Below are 24,046 nucleotides of genomic sequence, written 5' to 3'. Positions count from 1 at the left end.
TTCATTCCTTATTTAGATTGCTGTCTATTGAAGTACCAGACATACAGTTCTCAGGGGGAGTCTGAAGAGGAACCAAAGCATGAACAGCTATGACTGCTAGAATAGAGGGAGTGTGCTTAGAAGCAGAAAAATGTGTAGTGTAAGTTGTAGATGGACACTGTGTGTCCTTGCACAATGATCAGATATTACAGAGGCAAGTTCTTAATCCTGTTGTGTGTTTACATACTGTTTCTTCATTCCTCACATGAGGGGACATGAAGTAGAGCATGGGGCTTACTAGCTTAAAACTAGGAACTTACATGTGGTGATGCTCCACTGCCTGCAAACTGAGAATTATACAGGACAGCATGCTATAAATGCTTTTTTCTAGCTTATTTATTTTGTTATAGTTAAACTAATAGCTATAAGTGAAAAACATTTGATTGTTCTGTGCTATTACTTGTATAGTATCAGTACCTGCAAGATTTATCATAACTTTTTTCTTAAACTCATAAATCTTTACTTTTGTGATTCTGAAACTTCCCTTATCTACCTTTTTATCTACAAAACTGTCCTTCATCCTTTTCATTTTCAGTCATACTTGGCATCCTCCTTCTTTACATACTTTTCCTCTAATGGCTTTGCTACATTTTGCTCTGAAATAGGCCATTTCCCCTCCTGCTTTAGGGTGTTTGCCTGAAATTCTTGTGGTCCTTTCTAACCGTTGCCTTCTCTTTGACTTGAGTACTGATACACTGTTTACCTGTACAATCTGTTTCTTAATCTTCCAAACTAGTTTTTCTTTTTCCACTTCACTGAACCCTCACAAAGGGTCACTGCTTAGCAAAGTCAAATGGATATTTCTCGACTTACTGATTAAAAAGCCTCTCAGATTTTTCCTCTGTATTTTCATAACGTTGCTTTTGTCTTAAATTTTAAAAAAGGAAAAAAAAAAAGCCAAATCAAACTTATTTTCTTACTCTCTTCCTTTTCTTTCTCTGACCTTACGTATTTCTAGTGTTTCATTCATGTTTGCTGCACTTGTTCCCTGTCCATTTACCTTTTTCTTACTGAACTTCATCCAGCCTAGTACTTTTTGGTCTGTCTTGTGTCTTTAGTTCACCTTCAAAAGTAATTTTTCCTTCCGTGGCCTGCCTGTTTCAGGTTTGTTGTTAAACCTTCTCCACCAACAGTGTTTACAATTCTGCTATTGCTGAACTCTTCCATATGTAGTACGTTGGTTTTTTTCCATTTCTTTCTTCGAAGTAGTCTCAAAATTGTCTTGCTTACGTATAGGCTTGAAACCCTTATCTAGCACCTGTTGCTTTCATCTTGATTCCTGTAACTCATGTGTGTTTGGTGTCTTTGCTTTTGCTAGGAATAATATTTTTGTTGTCTTAATTTTTCTTCATCCTAACATGGTCACTCTCTTTCAGCTGCACCTGTAATTGTCTGTCTCTCAACAGCAAATTCACAATTGTTCATAATCTCATTTCTACTTGATTACTGGCTTGCTTTATGCTTCTTTGCTTTTTCATCTTACTTTTTGACTGTTTTTTGGTCATTTCTGTCTCTATAGGCAGAGTCCTGAAAGTGTCATTGTTTACCTTAAATGTTGTCTCCTCTACCAACAGTATTTATGCGTTCTTACTAGTGCTAATCCCCTGACTGTTTTCCCTGCCACATTATGCTGTTTTGTCTTGCCTGAATTCAGGCCTTAATCTGTCAATAGCCACTTACACAGGTACTTAACATGTACACACTTATATTTATTTCTTCAAGATTCTGAACTGTGTAAAGTGTTGAGAACACAATCATGGGAGGTATAGCTGTGTTTAAAAGGAGTTAATTTTTTGCATATTACACATGCTTGTGTGTTTTTCTGCTGTTTCTGTAATTTCATACTTTCATTGTTTTTATCAATTTTGTAGTCATGGTACATTGTATTCCCTGGTCAATAATTTGAATAATCTCAATTGAATATGATCCTATCAGTATGTATGCACTTTTTTGATAGTCCTGCTTATTATTTTAATTAGAGTAGGTGGGATTTCATTTTCAATAATTGGAGTGTGACTGAAGCCCTTGGGTTGTTTGGAAAATTAGCCAGTTTCCTTTGAAGATGAATTAGACTGGGCGGTAGGGACAGAGAGGTGAGGAGTTGTGTTCAAACATTTTGCTTTGATAATTGGAGGGGGGGGAAAGGCTCACATGCAGAACATGCAAATATATCTGTAGAATTTTCTAACCGAGTGACAATTGACTGTATACCTGTATTATTTGTATACCTAAGACTCAAGTTTTAATGGGGCTGAATTAAAGTAGTTTGGATAGCTAGTTCTTCAGTGAGGGCTGCTGGGGGGGGGGGGAAGCACTTATTTAAAAATACTTTTAAATTGTCATGTTATGAAAAGGCCAAAACATGTGGAATGAATATGAGCTGTCTCTCAAAGGTTTGGACATTGTTATGGTAATGGCTATCTAACCAAATTGTGGCAGAGGTCTTGACTTGGAGCTTAATAAGATTTCTCAAATGTTAACAGATGTTTTACTAGAAAAATATTGAGAAGTAAAAGTGTGATATTATAAGGATCATATTACAATCCATCCATATTACAAATGGAACTCTACAACTCCTGCAGTAACAACTTAATTTGGTGTAATAAATAAGTAACAGTACTGTAACCATGCTTCTGGGTTTTTCTCCAGATTAAGCTTGTAATAGTTCATGGTACCTATTTTTGAATGGTTCAAAAATGAATGCAAATCGTGTTTTGTGTTCATCAGTTTTGCTCAAATCTTTTCCCCCCCGTTGGTCTGCCCTCTTGTCATCTGCTTTCTTCATATGAGCTAAATAAGGCAGCAGAGTAATAGAGAGTTGAGACATGAGAAGCAAATATGCCTGTGAGAAGATGGGAGCTGGGAAGTACTGGGGCTACGGAGCTGGTATATGCAGGGTGGATTAGCATTTCCAGCATGGTGGTAAATTCGTATGCTGGAGAACCTAGCCAAGCAGTAGTCCAAGTATGTCTGTACTGAGGCATCTGGTGAGGGAAAGATGCAACATGTTTGAAGCTAATTGTCTGTGTGATAATGTGATTTGGCACATGATTCTAAAGAGTGGGAGTGAATAGCTGAGTAGGGATGCAGGATAATAGATTGGAGTGATTTCAGTGAACCAGGAGACTTTCCAAGGTAATGGGTGTTTTGCACCATTAGAATTTGGAATTAACTTTCAGTGGTTTGAAGCATTTGTTTTGAGTTATGATGGGTCATGAGATATTGGACCTTGAAACAATATCCGCCTACGCTTTTCCCTAGTGTGAATTTTTGGCGACTGGTCCAGAACTTTGTAAAGTAAGTCCTGGAACTTGAAGTAGAGGGATTTTTCAGTTACTGCCAAAATAGAAAGAAGCCTCAGTTGTGTTTCGCTCCAGCAATGCTGGCTGCTGTATATTGAGTTCTTCTGGGTAAAAGGAATGCACTATCAATTAAAACGAGACATACTGTTACAGTATAAGCATTCTAGATGACACCAATTGTTTTTCCTTAGTGTGAGTGCAATAATGCACCAGTAGTGTTACTTGTGCTAGCACCACCCAAGTACAAAGGATTGCATATGTTCTTTACATAAGTTGATGATATTGGTGTACCAGAGATTAATTTTGGCACAGTCTATTGCATACGTAGACTTCCCGCAAGTGATTTCCTGTAGTTAGATGCTCTTTTGGAGCTGTTAACACTGAGAGCAGTCTCCTTTTTGCTTTTAGGAAACACAGTAATACTGGGATTAGCAGTTTATAAGTTCTGAGTCACTGTGCAGATACTTTGGGCTTTTATGCAGGAAAGTAATAGCTGTATAATCCTGTAAGATAAAACAGGCTTTAAAAAAACTCTGCTTTGAGTTTTGTTTTCAAGTTTACATTACGAGCTCTTAACACTTCAAAGGAACTGGATAGTGTTCTTTCTTAACAGCTTCATGTCATTGAGCATAAGGAAGGCTATAAAAGCTGTACTTTGCTGTAGTACAAGAGAGAAAAATTTGATAGTGTACAACTCGAACATAGTTTAAGGTTGCGTAAAAATTCTGTTAAAAGATACCACTTGAAATAAAAACCTTGTTAAGCGATGAGGTTATTCTTGGCCAGCAGTCCCACATAGCCTTCTGGCTAAGGTGCTAGCAAAGAATGCTGTATTCCCGAATGTACTGGGGAGCGGAAGAGAGAGCAGGGCGCTGCATGTCTGTAAGGAGCCAAGCGGCTTGCATAGTTCCCCCAGTCGAAGCCTGTCCAAGTGGCTTAGACATGGGCCCTGACGGGCCACCTGCAGCTCATCAGGGCCGGCCACGCAGAGGGCAGCCAGCCAGCGTGTCCATTGCTTGGGTGCGCAGGACTGTAGTGGGGGCAGAGGAGAGTAATCTGAGCTCAAGTGTGTAGAAAGGAGTGGTCAGAGAGGTGTCTTTGTGTTAGTCTGTTCTTTTATAACAGGGGAATCATGTAGGGGTGTGTGCAAGGAAAGGGCAGGACTCTTTCATCAAACTCAAAAAGTTTTGTTAGGGACAACTGAATCCGACAGCCTCCTGGCAGAGGCGAGGCTGCTGCAGCTCAATGCCCCAGGTCCAACCAGTAGCAAGACCACATATTCCCAGTAGACACAGGCACTTGGATACAGGTGTACAATACATATGTGTATACACACAGTTTGACACAGGCAGACATGCAAAGCACTCACATGAACACAAACAGCAGCAATGGTCTCATATTGTACCCTTCTCTGGTGGTTCAGGATGAAGGTCTGTTAGTGGGAACAGAGAGAGACACTCACCCCCAACCAACCAAAAAAACCCAACCGAAAAAAGTGGATGTCTCCAGCAGCTGGGCTCAGGCGTTCTCTGCCCAGCAGCAGCCTCTGGATCTTGGTCTTTCCAGTTGCTGGCATCTGGATATTCGAGCTCTTGATTTCACTCGCTCAGGTCTCTCCAGTCGCTGGCACCACTGACACATGGGTCCTCTGACCTGTGGTCTGGCTTCAGTTGCTGGCGCTCAGACCTCCCGTATGCACATGTGCTCAGAATGAAAATGTGTCATCCAGGAAAATAGTTAGGAATGGAATTTAATGAAAAGATGGGACAGATGGTGCTGATCAGGGCATGACAATTGTTCTGACCAGCCATTGTTTACAGGTGTCCAGCCTTTTTTATCTTCTTATCCCTATGTTGTTTTTTTTTTCCCCATGTTTGTTCATCCCTGTATCACCTCTTCTCTTGCCTTTGGTTCTTTCCATAAACATCCCATAAGTCTTGTACAATCCTAATTCTCTGATGTCTCATAACGTGTCCCGTAGTGTTGGGCAGCAACCCTCCTCAGTCCAGAAGGTGCTGTAGTGTTGACTTATCTTCGTAGGTTTTATGGCTGGAAACTGGGGCTGAGGCTTTCCTGTGACAGCCCTGGGATGGGCCTGGACAGGGTATCCTTTCTTTGGAGCCCTTAATTTGGGTTCTCTGCATGCCCTTGCGCCTCTCTGCTCCACTGGCATGTGGAGATGGGCCTGTGGTGGGCTGATGGGGTTGTATGGTGTTGTATGGGCTGCCCCACCTGGATTGTTCCTTTGTGGACATCAAGATAAGCGCCTGACCTAACAGGCAGGATAGGTAAGGGAGCTGTTGCAAGGTTCCTCGGCTATGCCTGCCCTGTTGTGGGTTGTAGCAACTGCAGCTCTGTAGCACTGATGAACAGGTTATCATGCTTTTAGTTTTTGGAATGATTGCTTCAGAAATGGAGATTAGGCATGCACAATGCGTAGAAAAACGTGTCCTGGGTGAAGTCTGTGACACATATGTATAGAAACTGTCTGTGTTTAATGATAGGCTTCTTGCAATAAATACTAGCATAGATTATTGTTAGTCTTGTTAGGCCTGAGCTTGTGATTCCGCATCTTAGTCCAGAAGCTACTGATCAAGTTGAAGCTTGTAAATAGAAGAATTATCTTTTAGGAGGTTAAATATTACAGTTACAAAACCAGACAACCTTTCACAGTCATTTCATCCATGTGTATATATACTTGTTTTGAGAGAAGAGGGCAGTAAAACATGTCATTCTAGTGTCATAAGCATTCATGACACACAGCTTAAAAGGTCAATTTAATTAACATAGAAGCAAATGAGGATATTGATGCCAACAGTTCTAACAATCTATAATAGATGATTTTGCTTTTTTTACAATACTTTTATTCCACAGAAATTAATTTAGCCTTTGTCTGGAATTTATTTGAAAACCAGATGTTAATTATAGGCATTCTACTGTTATTTTACGAACTTTGGAATTAAATGTTGATTCTGTTTTCTAAGCAAAGTAATGTCTCTCATTTTTAATGATTACACTTGCTTTCACAAAGAGGATTTGAGTACTCATCTGTAACTTTTGTGTCAGCTAATGCTTCTTAGTCACCAAAATTAATGTGGTATGTTTAAAACCTTTTAATAAATACAAGATTTGTACATGAGAATGAGTAAATAGTACATATGCAGAGTACATATGGTCATAGCATTTAAAATAAGTGCTTCTTGGAATGTGATTATGTGACCTCTGGTTACTGGGATGGGGGATTATGTGTAGGGATGTTCTGGCAGCTGCGCGATGGGTTTATGGTCTCAAAGAATCAAAAAAAAAAAAAAGAAACAAAGACATGTCTTTATCAAAAGAAGGAAACTTAAACCTGTGAAATATCTTAGAGGTTCCTTAAAATCTGTGGTTTCAGGTGGTTCTGTGAACTTAATACAAAGAAGCAATAGTTCACACTATGCTTTGAATCATCAGTTGTCCCTCCTGGCAGCTGAAATTAATATCAGCATTAATAAAAAGTGTCATGCTTATCTGCAGACAGATACATACCATATTCCTGTTGATTTTTCTCTCCCTTTTCTTGGAATTAAGTTTTTCAGCAGTGTGATGCAGTTGATAGACTATAAGTAGAAGTTGTCTTGAGGATACAATTGATTGTAGCATTGATGTGGTAGCTTGCTTTTATTGATACTAGCATTAAGGTGTGATACCTGGCTAAACAGTGCGTGTAGTATCAAGGAATAAAACCTCACAGCACTTACTAAAAAAAAAACATAAATATAGCTTGTTTTCTTGTTAATTGAGGCACAATGGACTTTTGAGTTAGACCTTAAAGCAGGTTTATGCACTGTTCCAGGTATGAAGAACTGTTAGTTCCCTTGGAAGAAATATTAGTGTCCCGTATCTATGCATGTTCTGAACGTCAAGTCCTGTGCGTACTTGCAGAGATACAGACACATATTTGGGAAGCACAGCTAATCTTCAAGCTTTTTATTTGCTTTCCTAATACAAATAATCTTTGGGAGATTGGAAAAATGTAATATTCATAATATTCTCGGATATTTGCTATTTATCAAGATTAATCAGCAGATGAGTATAATGAAATAAAGTGTGATAAGAGAGTTCTTGCAGGTAATTCCAGATGATTTAAGGGATTTTAAGCAACAGCATTTTATTGTATAAAGGTTTAAAAAGCATCTGTTTCAGGGGAATATAATGCTGCTCTCATATCTGTACATCATGGCTACTGTACAGAGTGCAAGAGAATATCAAACTTGTGTAGGGAGCCTAAGAATGAGTTGGGAGATGAAGCAGCCTGCTGCTTTGGCATCAGCCCAGTAAATCAGTTTCTTGGTGCTGTGGATTAAATGTCTACTGTTGTCAGTATAATTTTGTCAGGTCCCTCTTTTGCTTTTGCACGGGTTAAATGGCACAAATTCTGCCTCCCTTTGTGACTATCCAAGTAGATAGTGTGCTTTCCAGAGCATGGAGATTCTTCAGTATTATTGTAATGTAAGTGTGTAGGGTGTGCGCACCGAAACAGAAGGCCAACTTAATATTTTGGATAAAATTGCTACAGGAAAGAGGAAATAATTTTCTCTCTGAATGGGAAGGGAGTGTGAAAACAATGGGTGTGACGGATCCCTTCATTATGTCTTTGATTTGGTAGAAACAAGTCTTTGGCTACTTTAGTTGAGGACAATTAATATACCACAAGCTTCATGCAGTTTAGACCCTGTTACTTATTGACTGTGCAAGATCTAAATTACTGAGCTGTAGTCTGTTACCTAACTAATTGAAAGTTTGTTGTATGCTTTTCCATTTTTTTTTTTTTTCCCCCACATTCTTTCTGTTTTCTTCGGTGGGAGCACTTCTGTGTGTGTTCCCACCTCAAATTTGAATTCTTGTTTAAACAAAAAGGCCGAAGGAGCTGGTTGATTGGTACTCGTTCTTCTGCAGGGTCTATTCCTGCTCTTTTTCTGTGTGAACTGTCTGTTTACTCTTCAACTTTTCATTTTAAGAAGTTTTACTCACACTTGACAATATTTTGAAGAGTGGTAAAAATACAGAATAAGAAAGCTATTTTCAGTGAAGTGTCATGGAAAAATGGCATGTTACTTGGTGTGTCTATTCCCTATATGGATTTACAACATTATCTTCTGTCCTTGTAGGGAATCAAGTTTTCCTTTTCTTGCATCTGCAGATCTAAACTGTTGTAGAACAGTGACATGGAGCCTCTCTTGGCTTGCCCCTCAAGAAAAGTGTGGCAGGTGCTGCTGGAGTGTCTGGAGCTGAATAGATGTCTGCCCCAATAAGGGTTACAGGTGGTGGTATCTGAGTTAGAAAGATCTGCATTGGCTTCAGGTGCCAGACTGATTATGCAGATCTGAGAGATTAAAAACCCAAAGAAACAAAAACTTTAACATTATTTCTTTTCAGGTTTGGAAAAAAAAGTGTCACTGTTGGTGGGGGGAAAACAAGGAAGAAGTTGGTATTGATTTGATTTGGTGTGTGGGTGGTTTTTGGGTGGTGGTTTTTTTTTTTTTTTGGAAGGGGGGGTATATGTTGTTTGGGTTTTTGTGTGTTTGGGTTTTTTTTTAACTTTTTATGCTACATTTCAGTTCAGAAAATGCTTCAGTTGCTCAAAAATAAGCAGGTCAATTTTGTTTCCATGGAACACTCCAAACACTCAAGTTCTGTGGCTGTTACTGAAAACATTTATGGATAGGATTATGAAAGAGTGTGTGTTAATTTAGAGTTTGTTTTCTATTGCAGTTCCCAGAGTGTGGTTTCTTTGGCATGTATGACAAAATTCTTCTCTTCCGTCATGACCTGAACTCAGATAATATTTTGCAACGAATTACATCAGCAGAAGAGATACATGAGGGAGATCTTGTTGAGGTTGTACTCTCTGGTAGGTACTGTTGCAATAGAGGAACAGCACTTTATTCAGTAGATTGGAAGAAAATAGGACTGTATGGAACATTATTATCATGCTTGCCTTGAGCTCTTTGACTTAACTCTCATACTGGGTCACTGTTTTGGGGTAGAGGTTTCCAAGAAAATCCTAGTGGTACTCATGCATCAGTACTCAATTTTATTATTGTTTCATTGTCACATTTTAATCTTCTTCAGGTTTATTATTACAGGTAAATCTGAATTATAAGAATATGAATGTATAATTATAATGATATAAGTTTATTAATAGTATTATTGAAGCTGAAATGCAGACAGGATTCAGAATTTGGTCTTCCAGCCCTGTTGTTGGCTTTCTTTTGCTTAGATCTGTCTTTTTGTTCTGTAGCTTTTGCCATTGATGGTTTATACTGCTAAAAGGCTCCAAATAAACATAGTTGCTGAGTCATACCTATAAGGACAGACTCTTGAGGGTTACTGTAGTGCTTGAAAACAGTTTCTTTTAAATGAAGTCCTGACAGTGGTGGTTATTAACCTGTAGTACTCCTCAATAACGAGGACAGCCCCCCCAGCCCCTAACTGATTTGAATTGTATGTGTTTCATCAATACCCCATCAAATTCAACCAAAAGCCAGCTGTAGTTAAACTACAAATAAAAGCTGGATTAGTACTGAGCAGTTCTTTCAGACTTTGAGGACTAAGTGCCAAACTGAAGTTACATTCTAGACAGAGCAATCTCTTGGCTGTCATGGGATTAGATTTGTAAATTGGACCAACAAAGTATGATTTCCAGAGTCATAAGGATGAGTTCCTTGGCTGCATTTCAGGCTACTGTTCAAGGCATGTCTAGGGTGTTCAGTAGTTGATCATCTTGGTTTGAGCTTTTCATTGCTTCTGGTGAATGACATGTTTGGAAAATTTGTTGTGTGTGCTGCCTCTTGCAATCTCTGACAGTTTCCTTATAAACAGACAGACCACTAGAAATTGAGGCATTTTGAAGGCGTGTAAATCTCTTTCAGTAGGGTTTTAAAACTGAGACATGAGAATCTGAATGTGAAGCATTAGTACATATTTGATCAAAGAATAGTAACAATTAGGGCAAAGTAACGTTAGTGTAAAATATCACTTTTTTTTTTACATTCCAAAGAAACTGGACAAAAAAACTCATTTAAATGTATCTATGCTTATTTAAGAAAAAGAACATTACTGGTGAAGTTTCCAGTGTTCCATGGAAACTGTATCCACAGTTCTGTTTTGATACACATGGAGTTGATTCTAATAAACTTTTATTGAAAAAGTCCTTTAGAAGATAAAAATCTAACTTGTAGAACTGTTCATTTGAAAATTTTTTAGGTTGCAAACCAGCTTGGAAATTAAATTGCTCTTTCAAATGTTTCCTGTTAAGTTGACTTTAGCAAAGCTTGTTATATTTGCCTTCTCAAGGTAGTGAGGTTTTCAACATCATGACTCATACTGTTCGTTAGTTGTGGCCATTAGCCTACAGAATCCAACAGAATTTTTCCTCACTAGAAAAGCTTACTGAAAGCCGTGTAATCTTCTAAATGCGTATTTAAATGGTATACAGTAAAGTCCTTGTTGATCCTGTGGCAAGAACCATAACTTACTGCAATTTTTTAAAAGCTCTGGCTACAGTTGAAGATTTCCAGATTCGTCCTCATGCACTTTATGTGCATTCCTACAAGGCTCCTACTTTTTGTGACTACTGCGGAGAGATGCTTTGGGGTTTGGTACGACAAGGATTAAAATGTGAAGGTAAGTCTGTGACTTTTAGTGTATTTTTGTGTGTATACATCTATATAAGATGAATAAGGGGAAAATATATCTTGTTTGATATGAGAGCATGTGGTAAGTGTTGTATTTAATAGAATTGGAAGGGATTGTGTATCAGGAAACCCGAGTTCAGATCCTGGCTTTAACACAAACTGTGTGTGACCTTGGGCAAATGACTTAAGAAGTGTTCTTGTTTCCCACTTTGGGGGGGGGAGGAAAAAAAAGTTAGCTTAGAAGCATGTGTTCCTTGCACAAGGAGCACATACTTTGGAGAGACTCCCAAAGGGGAATCCCTTTCCTTATGGCCTTCATCCAGCTGGCAGCGGAGCGCTCTGCAGCCTGCTGTCAGGTACTGACGCTGCCTGCTGACTGGCTTCTCCTTGGCTCTGGTGCTCTGGAGGGAGGGAGTGATGAAAGTCTCCTGCTGTGGGGAGAAGTCAGGAGGGCTATCAGCTGTTTCGGGGTCTTAGACCTTCTTTCTAGAGCTGGGCTTACTAGAGATCGTTATTATAGCAAGCAGTGCAAAAAAAAACGTGTTTCTGTGGACCACACCAAGAACACTAAAATAAGAGAATTTAACTGGACAGTCTGTTTCTGTCTTTAGTGTTTTCCTGGGTCATCTTTTTAACTGCCTTATCAAAATATTAGTACTATTTTTGTTATTTTGAATGTTGGGAAATTTTGGGTTTTTTGTCTAAAACCCTTCTCTTTCAGGCTGTGGGTTAAACTACCATAAGCGGTGTGCCTTCAAGATTCCAAATAACTGCAGTGGAGTGAGAAAGAGGCGTCTGTCTAATGTGTCTTTACCAGGAGCAGGGCTTTCAGTTCCAAGACCAGCACAAGCTGAATACACATCTTCTGCCTCTGAAGAAGTATGTAATGTAAAAGGGGAAACAATTTCTGGTTTTAAATCCTTTAACCTCAGGGGAACTAGCTAGTGTTGCAAGTGGCTCATAATGAGTACAAGGGAGTTGAGCTTAACCATTGTGATTGGTTTTAGTTCATTTTTAAATCTGGTGAGTCTTAGACAGTGGCACTTACTGATAACTGTTATTACAGTCAGAAGTGAAACTGGAAGTAAATTATAACTTTTATGTATAATTATTAGCCTGTCATTTGTGGTTACATGAAGTCTGAGAACTTTGGGTTTGGGAATGATAAAACACCTTGCCGCCTTCGTAATACAGATTCATTCTGTAATTACAGTATCAGTATAGAGTAGTTACTTGACTAAAAATTGTAAGCTTTTATGCTGGGAGAGCAGCGAGTATTCTTGATATGTTGTTAAGCTTTTCACAGACAATCTAAAAAATAACCCAAGACTTATCAAGGAGAGCGTAGGGGATGAAGGGCTTACAGTAAAGATCATCATTCATAATAGTTCTTTATTATAATGGTTATGAGGATTGCTGAGAGGTTATCAGATACCCTGCAACTATATTGGGATCTGAAGACAGGGCAGGCAGTGATTAGATCCATTTGTTCATTGCTGCTTTCACTGTGGGGTAAAAGCAGTGCTTTTGACACTTCGTCTTTCCTGCTTATCTAATTGTATTACTCTACAGTATAACAATTCTTACCTTCTTACCATAGTTTATAAATTGTATAGACTGTCTAGTTCAAGAACATAATGCTTTTTAGCCAGAGGCTACAAAGCCTAGTCTTGAGTCATGAAAAATATTTATTCTGATGTTTGTAACTATTGGTAAGATCTGTTCAGTGAACATAAAATTGTAAGCATTTCTCCTCTCATGGAATTTAACTTTTGATTTCTACATGCGTGTTTAGTACCTCTTTGACATATCTTCTTTGCTATCTGATTTTGAATACTTGGCTTAGATGATCAGTTATCATATTCTGTTATCATATTTGCGGTTCATCTTTCAGCAGTCCTAAAATACTTTAGGTCAGATGTACAGGGCCATGTTCCGTTACAATTTTCTGTAGACGTAGGTAACTGCAAATTTATCCTGCTGAATGTTTAGTATGATACTCAATGCCTTTTTTGTTTTAATTGCCATTTTAATTGCCAATTTAATTGTTTTTTTAACTTAATTTCAAAGATTTCTTGGGGGGTTTAACTTCCAAAATTATTTTTTAATTTTCTAAGTATTTTTGCCTAACTTAGTAAGCTATCCAGGTATGCTGTTCTTTGCTTTTTGAAACTGATAGCTTGAGGTAATGATTGGATTTTGGTTTGCCTACCTCCTGTGTTTTCCATTTTATCCCCTGCTTGGGGGTCTGTACGTGTTGTCTGTCAGCCTTGCCAGGTTGCTTAAAAAAAAAAAGGTCATAAGACTGAATGTTTAGCATTTTAGCTTCTGTGGAAATAAAGATTCACACATACTTTCCTGTTCTCTGCAAGGCTTTTTCGTCTGGTGTTTTCGTTTTATGATACGAGAATCTCCTTTTAAAGCTTCTTGGCCAGGTTCTTACACAGTCACTTTCTGAGCCAACACCTCTCTCCCAGCCCCCCTAACATTTACTTATTTATTTTAAAAATTTATTTATTTTTCCTGAAGTGGAACCGTTTTGGTGCAAATCGTGTATACCTTCTTTATTCCAGCGCTGCTGCCCAGAACCTAGTAAGAGGATTCCCTCCTGGAGCGGCCGTCCCATCTGGATGGAAAAGATGGTGCTTTGCAGAGTGAAGGTTCCGCACACCTTTGCTGTTCACTCTTACACTCGTCCCACCATATGCCAGTATTGCAAACGGCTACTTAAGGGCCTTTTTCGCCAAGGAATGCAGTGTAAAGGTAAACATTTAATTTTTGGCTGCAGCGATAAATTTCAGTGAAGGTCTTGTATTTAAAACTGATTTCAACTTCTGTTTTGATTGCTAGAAAGTTGTATACTACAAAATGGGGCAGTATAATTTTTGAAAAAATGCATATTTTTGAGAGGATAACAGCAGCCCTCATTTTCATTTTAGTAGGCTGTGCATTGTACGTTTTTATGAAAAATGTTTAATCACATATAGATTGGAAACGCCTTAAATTTAGAAGGATAATTCTAAATTAATATAAATAGGAAATATTTCCCTTTGTTCAATGTCTGCCTTCTAGACTCATGACTAAAGAACTTGTAAGTTTTCATTATATCATTCTAGCACAGGATACTGGTTATTGTCTTTTGGAAAAAACATCGTACAGGTAGGTGCCTTTCCTGAACTAGCTTAGGCTTCATCAGCTGCATGGTTTTTATTTAGCATACGTTAAGATGCATGACTTCAGTTCTCCGACTCTTTTGTGCATTTCCCAGGGCATAACGATGACATTGTGGTCTTCTTCTGTCACTTCGTTGCTGGGTAGTGCAGATTTGTCAGCTTTGTTGCAGGAAAGAGAACTGTAGTGATGAATCCTAAACGTTAATATGGAAAGGACTTTCTGTTGCTCTCATGCAAGTTTATCAAACATGAGTAGCAAAGGTCAATCAACATTTTGAAAGCGGTTACTTAATACATTTTCAATTTCCTTAAGTAGAAGAGAGCAAAAGTTGTAAGCTTATGGCTGCGTTAACTTTCTTTTGACTAAAAATACTACTGTCTCATGTAGCTTATCTTTCATTTCTGTTTTAATAATTTGCAGTCTTTGTAGTCTGTTTGAGGTCTGCATCCTGAACTGTTTTTGAGTTATTTGAGTATCCCTTGATATTCAAATCTCTTGATATGTTTCTGAGTTATATTGAGTGTCCCTTGGATACATGCAATACATGAATAACGAAGCCTGAAAAAGATGCTTTGCAGTTCTAACATATAGATACTACTGACCAAATACAGTTGTTGTGACTGTATATCCAGTTGAAGAAATGGGGCTACCACATCAGTTTTGGGAACGTGAATGGTGCTGTATAAAAATAGAATTTATGTATGGAAAACAAGAATAAAGAAACGTTATGTATGCACACAGGACAGAAATAAGTTTATTAATAGGCCTGTCATTGCACAGTATGATCCTATACATATTTTGAATATATCAGAATTGATATCAAACAATCAAATTATTTTCATACCGCTTTCTCCTACAGATTCTTAAAGTTTCCACGAACTTCCTTGTGCACATTCCCAAAGCTTGGGGTCTTTCAGCAGTCCCATGTTCCTGAGTACCCATAAGAGCCCTGGATTTCTTGAATTCATCCAGGCTTCTACTTGGACTCTCAGGATGATCTTTGGGATGCTAAGGCTGTATTTCTGGTAATAAATTAAATGTGCCCAAGGAACATTCCTGGACACTCTGATCAACAGGGCCAAAATGACCTGTGCCCGTGAACAAGTCATCTTAGCATCTGAGCCCGGGTGGCTGTAGGGAGGCTGCCCGTTGGGAAAAATTTCATGGGATGCTCTGACTTATGAACTAGACCTGGGAACTGTTTGAGATTGTGCTAATGCTGTGGGCTGAAAGCATCCTAGGGGATGTTTACAACTGTTTACTAGAGTAGAGAGTTGCATTGCAGTACCCAAGAATGTTTCTAGACAAAGTTTAATTGATTAGGATTGACTCACTCTTTCTAGTTTCCTGGTAGGACTTGAAATGTCTCTGTTTCTTCCAGCTCTGTTCAAACTAGTAAAGTAACCATATTGCATAATATGGACTGAAAACACCACTATAGAAAGGACAGTTCATTGTTCTCCTAGGATGCTTCCTCGTAGGCACTCAGAAGCTGAACAGGATTGTATTTTGCTCCAGGGTTTGGCTTCTCTGCTGCTAAAAATGGGGAGATAATGATTTTTCTCTTGTCTGGACTTGAAAGCATGATGAGCTTTCTTTGGATAGCAGAAACAGGCTAAATTATCGGTTTGAAAACAGTTACGGGAGCAGTAGGTGGTTTTGAAATTCATGATGTTGATACACAGTCAAAAATTACAGTGATGCTGCTAATAATGGAAATTTCTTTTACTACCTCTAATGGTATATGCTGGACTTTGTTCAGTAGGTTGCATCTGATACCTCGGTCCAGGTTAGATTCCATCTCCACGTCAGGGCAGATCTGGACATAACATTATTCCGTCTGCCATGCGTTGGCAGGGAGAAATGGAGCTTCAGTGTTCAGCCAAATCTGTAATCTGAATGATAGGGGAGCCAGACTTTGGGATTTACTGCAGAGCATATTTGCTCTATGATACAGGTTTCTGATCCTAGAGGATCTGATGGCTGCAAGTACTAGGCAGCAGGTGGTGAAAAATGATAGAGATGAGACATTTAAATCATACAGCAATGGAAAAAAGGGTGTGGAACAGATGAGAAGATGGGAAAAATTACATCATAATGGAAAAAATAACTACAGACAAAGCTAGAGAAGAAGAAAACTGTTTTGTACTGGAAGAGGAAGTGCTGACATAGTAAATAGTGGTGGGGCAAATCAACATGTGGCATCAGGACGAGATTGTTAATTTACTTCTGGAGGTGACCTCATCGGTGCTGTCTTCAGTTACATGCAAATGTATGAATCTGAACTGAAGCTTGTGATGGAAGTAGCGAATGATAGAATGTTAGTGTCTGAGTAGGAGTAAGATTCTGGTGTCATGGGCTTATTTGTCTTCTGTTGTAGATTGCAGATTCAACTGTCACAAACGCTGCGCATCTAAAGTACCTAGAGACTGTCTTGGAGAGGTGATTTTCAATGGAGGTAAGATGCGAAACATGCTTTCAAATACTGACAGATCTTTGGAGGCTTAACGGGATGCTTTTAGTTCCCTCATCTTTGAATATTTTATGTCTTTTTATTTTATCTTCTCAGTTTTTTCACCTGAGATTGCTGACAATTAAGAAGGTTCACTGTAAAACTTATACTCTAGTGACTTTAATTTTACTTAATCAGTCTTGACAACTGCAGTACGCTTTGCTTGAGATTGTTCAAGGAAAATAAAAAAATCAAGAAGCCTTCTAAATATACAAAAATCAAACATCTGTTGAGATCAGTCTGCTCATTGTTCACTGTGAAATGTATATATTTAAATGTTAGTATCTGACGACAAGTACCATTTTTTTGTGACTTTCTCATATGCATGATTTTCAGTGGCCAGAGTTAGCCCAGCAGTTTGTGAGGTAAGAGAAGGGGAAAAACCAAGCCAAAAAAACCCAACAAACAACAAAACATTCTAATTTTTTGGAACCTTAGTTAAGTAGAACTGTCTTCTGAATAGACCTTACAGAGTTGGGAGGGGAAGGCAGGGAACACTGTATGGAAGGAAGTTTAAAGTCTTATTCGTATAAGTTTTAGACCAGTGTTAAGCTGATGAAACATGGGATGGATGAGCAGACAGTGAGGTGAACTGAAAGCTGGTTGAATGGATGGGCCTGAGGGTGGTGATCAGTGGCATGAGGTCTGTTTTGGAGGCTGGTAACTAGTGGTGTACCCTAGGGGCCAATACTGGGTCCAGTCCTGTTCAACATCTTCATTAATGATCCGGATGTGGGGCAGAGTGTACCCTCAGCAAGTTTGCTGATGCCTGGGAGGACTGGCTGACACTCCAGAGGGTTATGCTGCCATCCAGAGGGACTTTGACAGGCTGGAGAAATGTTGGACCAGAAGTCCTCCGGCTGAGGTGTCCTCCGGCTGAGGTGTCCTCCGGCTGAGGTGTCCTCCGGCTGAGGTGTCCTCCGGCTGAGGTGTCCTCCGGCTGAGGTGTCCTCCGGCTGAGGTGTCCTCCGGCTGAGGTGTCCTCCGGCTGAGGTGTCCTCCGGCTGAGGTGTCCTCCGGCTGAGGTGTCCTCCGGCTGAGGTGTCCTCCGGCTGAGGTGTCCTCCGGCTGAGGTGTCCTCCGGCTGAGGTGTCCAAAATCTTGGTTGTTGGTGTGCCTATTGTTGATCACACCAAACTGTGCAACCTGATTCAGAGGCCTGGGAAGCAGCCCTGTTAGCCAGTGGGTCCTTCACCATTGCACAATATATCCCATCTGTTCATGCCTGCCTTCTCCAGCTCCAAGGCTCCTGCCTGGGTCATGAGATTGGCGGCCATGAACAATAATGTGCAACATGTTGTTGGCTGCAGCCTGCTTTCACCATCCTTGTGATGCTAAGGTGCTAGAGCTCGTTGTTTGGGAACTACAGTTTCAGACAATTCTTTTGTGAACATAAGGAGTCGTTTATTTTTTTTGTTCTTTCTCCCACCCTTAAATTGAGCTCTCTTCAGCCAAAAAAAAAAAGGGGGGAAAAAAAAAGTTACAGATGAAGGTATTTGTATGTCTTATTTCTTAGTTTTCTACAGTGCAAGTTGTACAGCTTTTGGAAACTTTATTCTGCCAGCAGAGAGTCAGATGCGAGTAAGATCTGTTCTGCTTTTCTCTTTTCCTGCAATACCACAGCCCCCTTTTTCGCTCTTATTTTTGCTACTATAGGTTACAAGGGCAGTGAGACCAGAGTTGGGTTTCTGTTGATGGAGAATTTCATTTGCACAGGAATAATTCTCTGGGTCATCTCTAGCCATCAAAAGGTTACTTTGTACTGATTACTTGTAGAACAGAATTACTTAATGAGATTTAGGTTTAGACCTTAAGCTTTTCACTCCATTTCTTTCAACGAGATTCTTGTTTTGATTGGATCTCTCTTGCCTTGGCATTTAGCAAAGATAAGTTGATAATGTTCACTGGCACACTTTGCATCATTTAGCAAAAACTTGAGGATTTTGTATATTCTGGTTGTACTTTTACGTTTACTTGCATAAATATGAACTGAAGAAGAAATATTGTGGATTTTTTTGGGTTTTCTTTGTTTTGGGTTTATGGTTTTTTTTTTGTTGGTGGTGGATTTTTTTTTCTTTAATTGTGTATTTGAAATAATATCTGAATCCTGTGTTGTTTCCAGAACCTGCCAGCCCAGGCCAGGACTTGGACATGCCAATGGAAGTTGATAGCAGTGAAATGAACAGTGATGGTAGTCGGGGTCTAGATGATGCTGAAGAGCCATCTCCTCCAGAGGACAAAATCTTCTTTATGGATCCATCTGACCTTGATGCAGACAAAGATGAGGAAGCTGTCAAAACTATCAGGTAAGTCATAAGGTGGATTTCTTTGCTCTGGATATACTTTCCTCAATATTGTGAAGTAAAACTTTGAGTAAAATAATTCTGATTAGCCCCATTTTACTGCTTAAAGTGTCACTTTTTTCATTGGTGTTTTTTTAACCTGGAAATGCTTTGTAAAGTTATCCTGATTCAAGCAAATGTGAAACATAACTAAATTAAAATAATATAGTCTCTTCTAATTGGAAAAAGTGCTGTGTTATGACTGTTATCAAAGAAATAAAGCCAGATTATCAAAACATGATAAAATTTATGGCTTGGTTTAACATGGCTAAGACATGACTAAGATCTTTGTGACAGCCTAATTTAGTTAGTTATGCATGTGTGGATTTAAAAGTAATTACTTGAGATATTTTAATATTCATATCATAGTTTATATGCATTTTAGGTGAAAGTGTGTTTTTTAACTTGAATGTGATTTTCCTGAAGTGTTCTGATTACTGTTACATAGTTCCTTTAATCCAGTCTCATATTTTTACTTTCTGTATTATTCTGAATAGTGGTGTCCTGGTTTTCTTAGGTCATTTTTAATAACATAAGAGCAGTTGTATTAGGTCAAATGAAAGGTCATTTTAGCTAATAGCAAATAACTAAGGAAGAGCATATAGTGATACCTTCTCAACTTCCCATGATTTTTATAGCTCAAGGATTTCCTGAGTTAGAAGTAGCATCTTTTCTGTGTTCCACCTCTAGGTAGGATTTCTCCATTTATTTTTAATTGCACTTGGAGCAATTCAAGTTTCTTGGCATGTACAGCATCCTGTGGCAGACAATTCTGTAACTGTGTGCTGTATTAAAGCATCCTTACGTTTTTGGGTTTGAATCTGCCATGTGATTTCGTGCGTTTACAAACGCTTCTGTTAGTGCCATGCGTAGAAGCTCTGGTGTTAAGCAGGCAACTTAGTGGTTCACTCCATCTCCAGCGCTATTAAAACGTGTACGTTTAACTAATGACTGTCAGAATGTTAAAGAGTATAAAATCTTCATTTACAGGACAGTTAATCTCCTCAAGCATTGATAAAACTTCCTAGTGGAGCTGTGATTTGAATTAACACACCCCTGTTGATATTTTCATAAATTGAAAGTATGCTTAGATAGGGACCTTTATTAGTGTAATAACAATATGAAGAAGTAGCATAGTCAACTTACGCAGACAAGATAAAATAATAGCAATGCTGATGTTAATTGTATTTTTATGCTCGATTAAGACCAGCAATCTCAGCTGATTGTTTTGAGAGAGAATGATTTCTGTAGATGTTCTCATTCCACTGTGTTTCTTTTGTGTTCCATAGAGTAATCTAAGTACTGTGATTCTTGCACTAGGAGAGCTAGTGGGAGCTCGGATACCTTGTCAGTTTCATCGATCGATGAAATAATTTGTATGGGAAGAAAAGGTGCCTATTTCTGAAAATTATGACCTAAATGTGTAGTACCAGTGGAATTGCAGTACTGTTGTATTTTAACTGGTTAAATATTAACTGTTCTATATTTTATTTTTTCTTTTTTTAGTCCTTCAACGAGCAATAATATTCCTCTCATGAGAGTTGTACAGTCAATCAAACACACAAAAAGGAAGAGCAGTACAATGGTGAAGGAAGGATGGATGGTCCACTATACTAGTAGAGACAATCTGGTCAGTGACTTCAGTTTCTTCCTACATTAAGTTAAATTATATTTCTCCACCAGTGCATTTTACTACTTTTATTTAGATATTCTGATTTACACTATCATTTGAAAGAACTTAGCCATGATGTTTATTATAAAGAAATCTGGTGCAAAGAAGAAACTGTAGTTTATTCAAAATTCTTTAGGTGGTGATTCAACAGTACTTTTCCTTCTCCCTTTTAAGAAAGAGAAGCATCTCTAAATTGTCTCAAATAAATTGCAGGTTTAAGATTTCACCTTTCCTCAGATAATAATTGGGAATAACTTGCTTATGTCTTCTTTCTGTTTAGCAGTTGACTAAATGTTTGTATCAGTGTTGGTTTTTTTTTTTTCCAACTACGTGAAAAGACATAAAAATGACGACTACTAAAATGGTTATTTCTAATTCATTATTCTAATGGTCTAGGTGTTTGTAAGTGTTTTTGTGTAGATATGGGAACCCTTCATTCCTCTAGCAATTCACTCTATCTAAAAGTAAGCATTATTGATCACCATCTTCCCCCAAACTCACTATTCCTCTTGATGTGAGTGGAACAAAGAGTTCTGGCTTGACTGTATGTCCTTGTGTATGGAAGCATCCTCCAAAAAGACTACATTGTTTGTTTTCAGTGCTACCAATAACGATCTCTTAATTGAACCTTCTTAGGCAAGCTCCTTGGTTTTGTGTATTGAGGAGGGAGATCAGGAAGAATAACTGGTTCCCTGGAGTTGTCCGATGGGATGGAGTGAATCCTCTTGTCTTTTGGTAGATGAATGAAAAGGATGAAATTAAGTTTGCAGTTCTCATGAAGCACAGTGTGTCACATTCAGGCTTTTCATGAAAGTCAGCATAAATACTTTTGCATTCTTTGTCTCTACACAGGAGTCTTAATTGAAGAGGACTTCAGGAATTTAGAGAAGCAAAGTTATTTAAGTTCTGTTGAAATCAAGCTGAGGAGTGATACTAGTTAGCTCAGGATACTGTAGTATTTTTACTTTTTGTGATTGTCAACTAAACAGACCACTGCAAGTGGCCTGTCAAAAACTGCCTTACGAAACACTTCTTTAAAGTACAGTTTTCTAATATCTAGATGTATTTATCACAAATCAAAATAAGTGTCTAGCATATTTCAAATGAGATTCCAGCTGAGGCTACTTAACAGACAATTATCATCAGCTGGCTATGGAAGAACTAAGGCCAGGTAGTAGACAAAGATGAATAGTTCTAGCAGTGTTAGGGGCAAATCCGGTATCTGGCTCTGATTTAGTCTTTCAGTACAGCCAGTACTTTTTTCCATGGACTTCTTTGGACCTCCTTATAGAACAGTGATCAGATTGTACACCTTAGCTTAGTTTGATTCTTTTTTTCATCTGTCAGTCTGTCTGCTACCTAGATGACATCTACTGGAAAAGGACGTTCAAATGAAGTGGAGTATTACGCCCCAAAGCAAGATACCTTCAGCCAAGCAAGATCTTATAGAGCTTCCTAATGGGAGGAGACCATCAGCTATTTCCCCTGACTGCTTTGCTCTCCAGCATTGTCAGACTATTTCCTATTCCTGAAGGAACTCCGGCTTTCTATCAGTTCCAAAGAGGTTAATTTTAACAGAAACATCTTTATACTTGCTGACTCTGGATAACGAGATATTTCACCCTTTATAATGAGAAGTTTCTGTATAATCACTTGTATTCTTTTCCTCACTCCGAGCCCATTCTTTTTCAGAATATGGTATGGGCAGGTATTGAATCCCTGAGTGAGTTACCAACCTGTTTCTTAATTACCCTCCTCCAAAGCCTTCCATGATTTAGTAAAGAACATATATGTCCAAAGGACAGGTTCACCCTTATGCTTTCACGCAGTTTATATTCAGTGCTGGCTGGGAATTCCATTTACTTAATTTATGTCCTAGCTTTCTTTGTCTAAGTCCTACAGGTAGTCTTAGCTTCCCCATGACTGAAGCGTTTTAAGGTCCGCTGTATTAAGTTTCAAACTAGTGTCATCCTAGGCCAGAGTTAAGAGTCTTGGATTTTTGTCCCGTGAAACTGGATTTCTAACTATGTGAGCATGGTGCAAGCAAAGTAAGTTAGATTCATACAGTCATGCTAGCTTTCTAAAAGCCTCTTTGTTTTGAGGAATGATCCTTTTCTTAAAATTACAAGACAGTTTTGTGCAACAGGTTACTTGTGTTACTTCTTGGTGGAGACAGTATTTCTCATTGGTGCAGACTTCCAGAAAATGGCTATTTAGTCTGTCTTGATTTTTATTTCATATACACCCCATCCCCCACTGCCAAGATATTTTGTCCACTTGAATCTCATAATCTGTCTTGCTACTGTGTGCTTTTGACCTTCTAGAATTCTATATTAACAAAAGAATTAAGGGCTTGTTAGGCTTGCTCAGTCCTTGAATCCTTGTGATGTTGGTGTGAGGGCACAGAGGGAGAAAGCATGACTCCCACAGTTATTACTAAATTAAAATAATTCATGTTTTGTGAGCACATGTACCTGTGTAGGTAAGTGTTTTTTCTGTATGAGATAACTGCTGTTGTCACTGCTATAACTGTAAGGTAAGTGATATTTTTTCTTATTTGTGGAAACAATTTTATGACCCTCTTCTTGAGTTTAAAAAAAAAAATAAAATCTTTATTCCCGATGTGTTTATTTTCATGTATCTAGTCTAAGATGTGACTGTAGATTAACATTGGTTTATTATTTTAGCCATTTAAAGCCTTTCTCATTTAAATAATCGGATAACAAAAGCCATGCAAGTGTTTATTCCTTACGTTATTGTACTGTGCGTTTTGTAGAGAAAAAGGCATTATTGGAGACTGGACAGCAAATGCCTCACGCTATTTCAAAATGAATCTGGAACGAAATATTACAAGGTAATGTATGACGAGTAATAATTATTTACTTAATGCTTTATAGATCTGAAATCTACTTGTGAGCAGTATAACTATTATCTCCATTTCCTCATCTTTTTACTTAAAACTGTGACAGCTTAATTGTTGGCCAAAGCTTGTATGTGAGAAGGACCAAGACTAACTCTGAGAAGTTGCTTGCAGCGCCTGTTCTAATCCCCTTGAGTATGTCTCTCCTTGCATTTTACACGTACTGTTCACCTGAATTGCCTAGCATATTAAGCTTTCTTCACAATTACCAGAGAATTTGTTTGTCCACTAGTCTAATGAAGGCTAGGATTTTTGAATTCTAAAAGTAGTGACTGAAAGTTTGCATGCATATGTATTTTATTTTGAGGGTCCCAAAATTAGATTATTCCCAACTTGTATGACTGAAAGTTGCAAGCAAGATTTAGAAGAAAATTTACTGTGCAGCATGGTGTTACAGAAATTAAAC

The 24,046-nt window shown here is 38.4% G+C and overlaps 1 protein-coding gene across 1 annotated transcript in view; it reads left to right on the top strand.

Moving 5' to 3' along the window:
- PRKD3 (protein kinase D3) overlaps positions 1–24,046 on the top strand; it is a 47,230-nt gene that overhangs the window by 6,789 nt on the left and 16,395 nt on the right. Inside the window, exons 3-10 of the mRNA XM_074579921.1 lie at positions 9,096–9,234; positions 10,878–11,009; positions 11,742–11,899; positions 13,594–13,783; positions 16,575–16,652; positions 18,829–19,012; positions 20,555–20,678; positions 23,497–23,574. Coding sequence (XP_074436022.1) covers positions 9,096–9,234; positions 10,878–11,009; positions 11,742–11,899; positions 13,594–13,783; positions 16,575–16,652; positions 18,829–19,012; positions 20,555–20,678; positions 23,497–23,574 — 1,083 coding nt within the window. The remainder of the gene's footprint in view (positions 1–9,095; positions 9,235–10,877; positions 11,010–11,741; positions 11,900–13,593; positions 13,784–16,574; positions 16,653–18,828; positions 19,013–20,554; positions 20,679–23,496; positions 23,575–24,046) is intronic.

Source organism: Larus michahellis, chromosome 3, assembly GCF_964199755.1.
Source record: "Larus michahellis chromosome 3, bLarMic1.1, whole genome shotgun sequence".
NCBI classification, from domain to species: Eukaryota; Metazoa; Chordata; class Aves; order Charadriiformes; family Laridae; genus Larus; species Larus michahellis.
The sequence above is the reverse complement of the archived record's forward strand: the minus strand, read 5'-3'. Positions and strand labels throughout refer to the sequence as shown.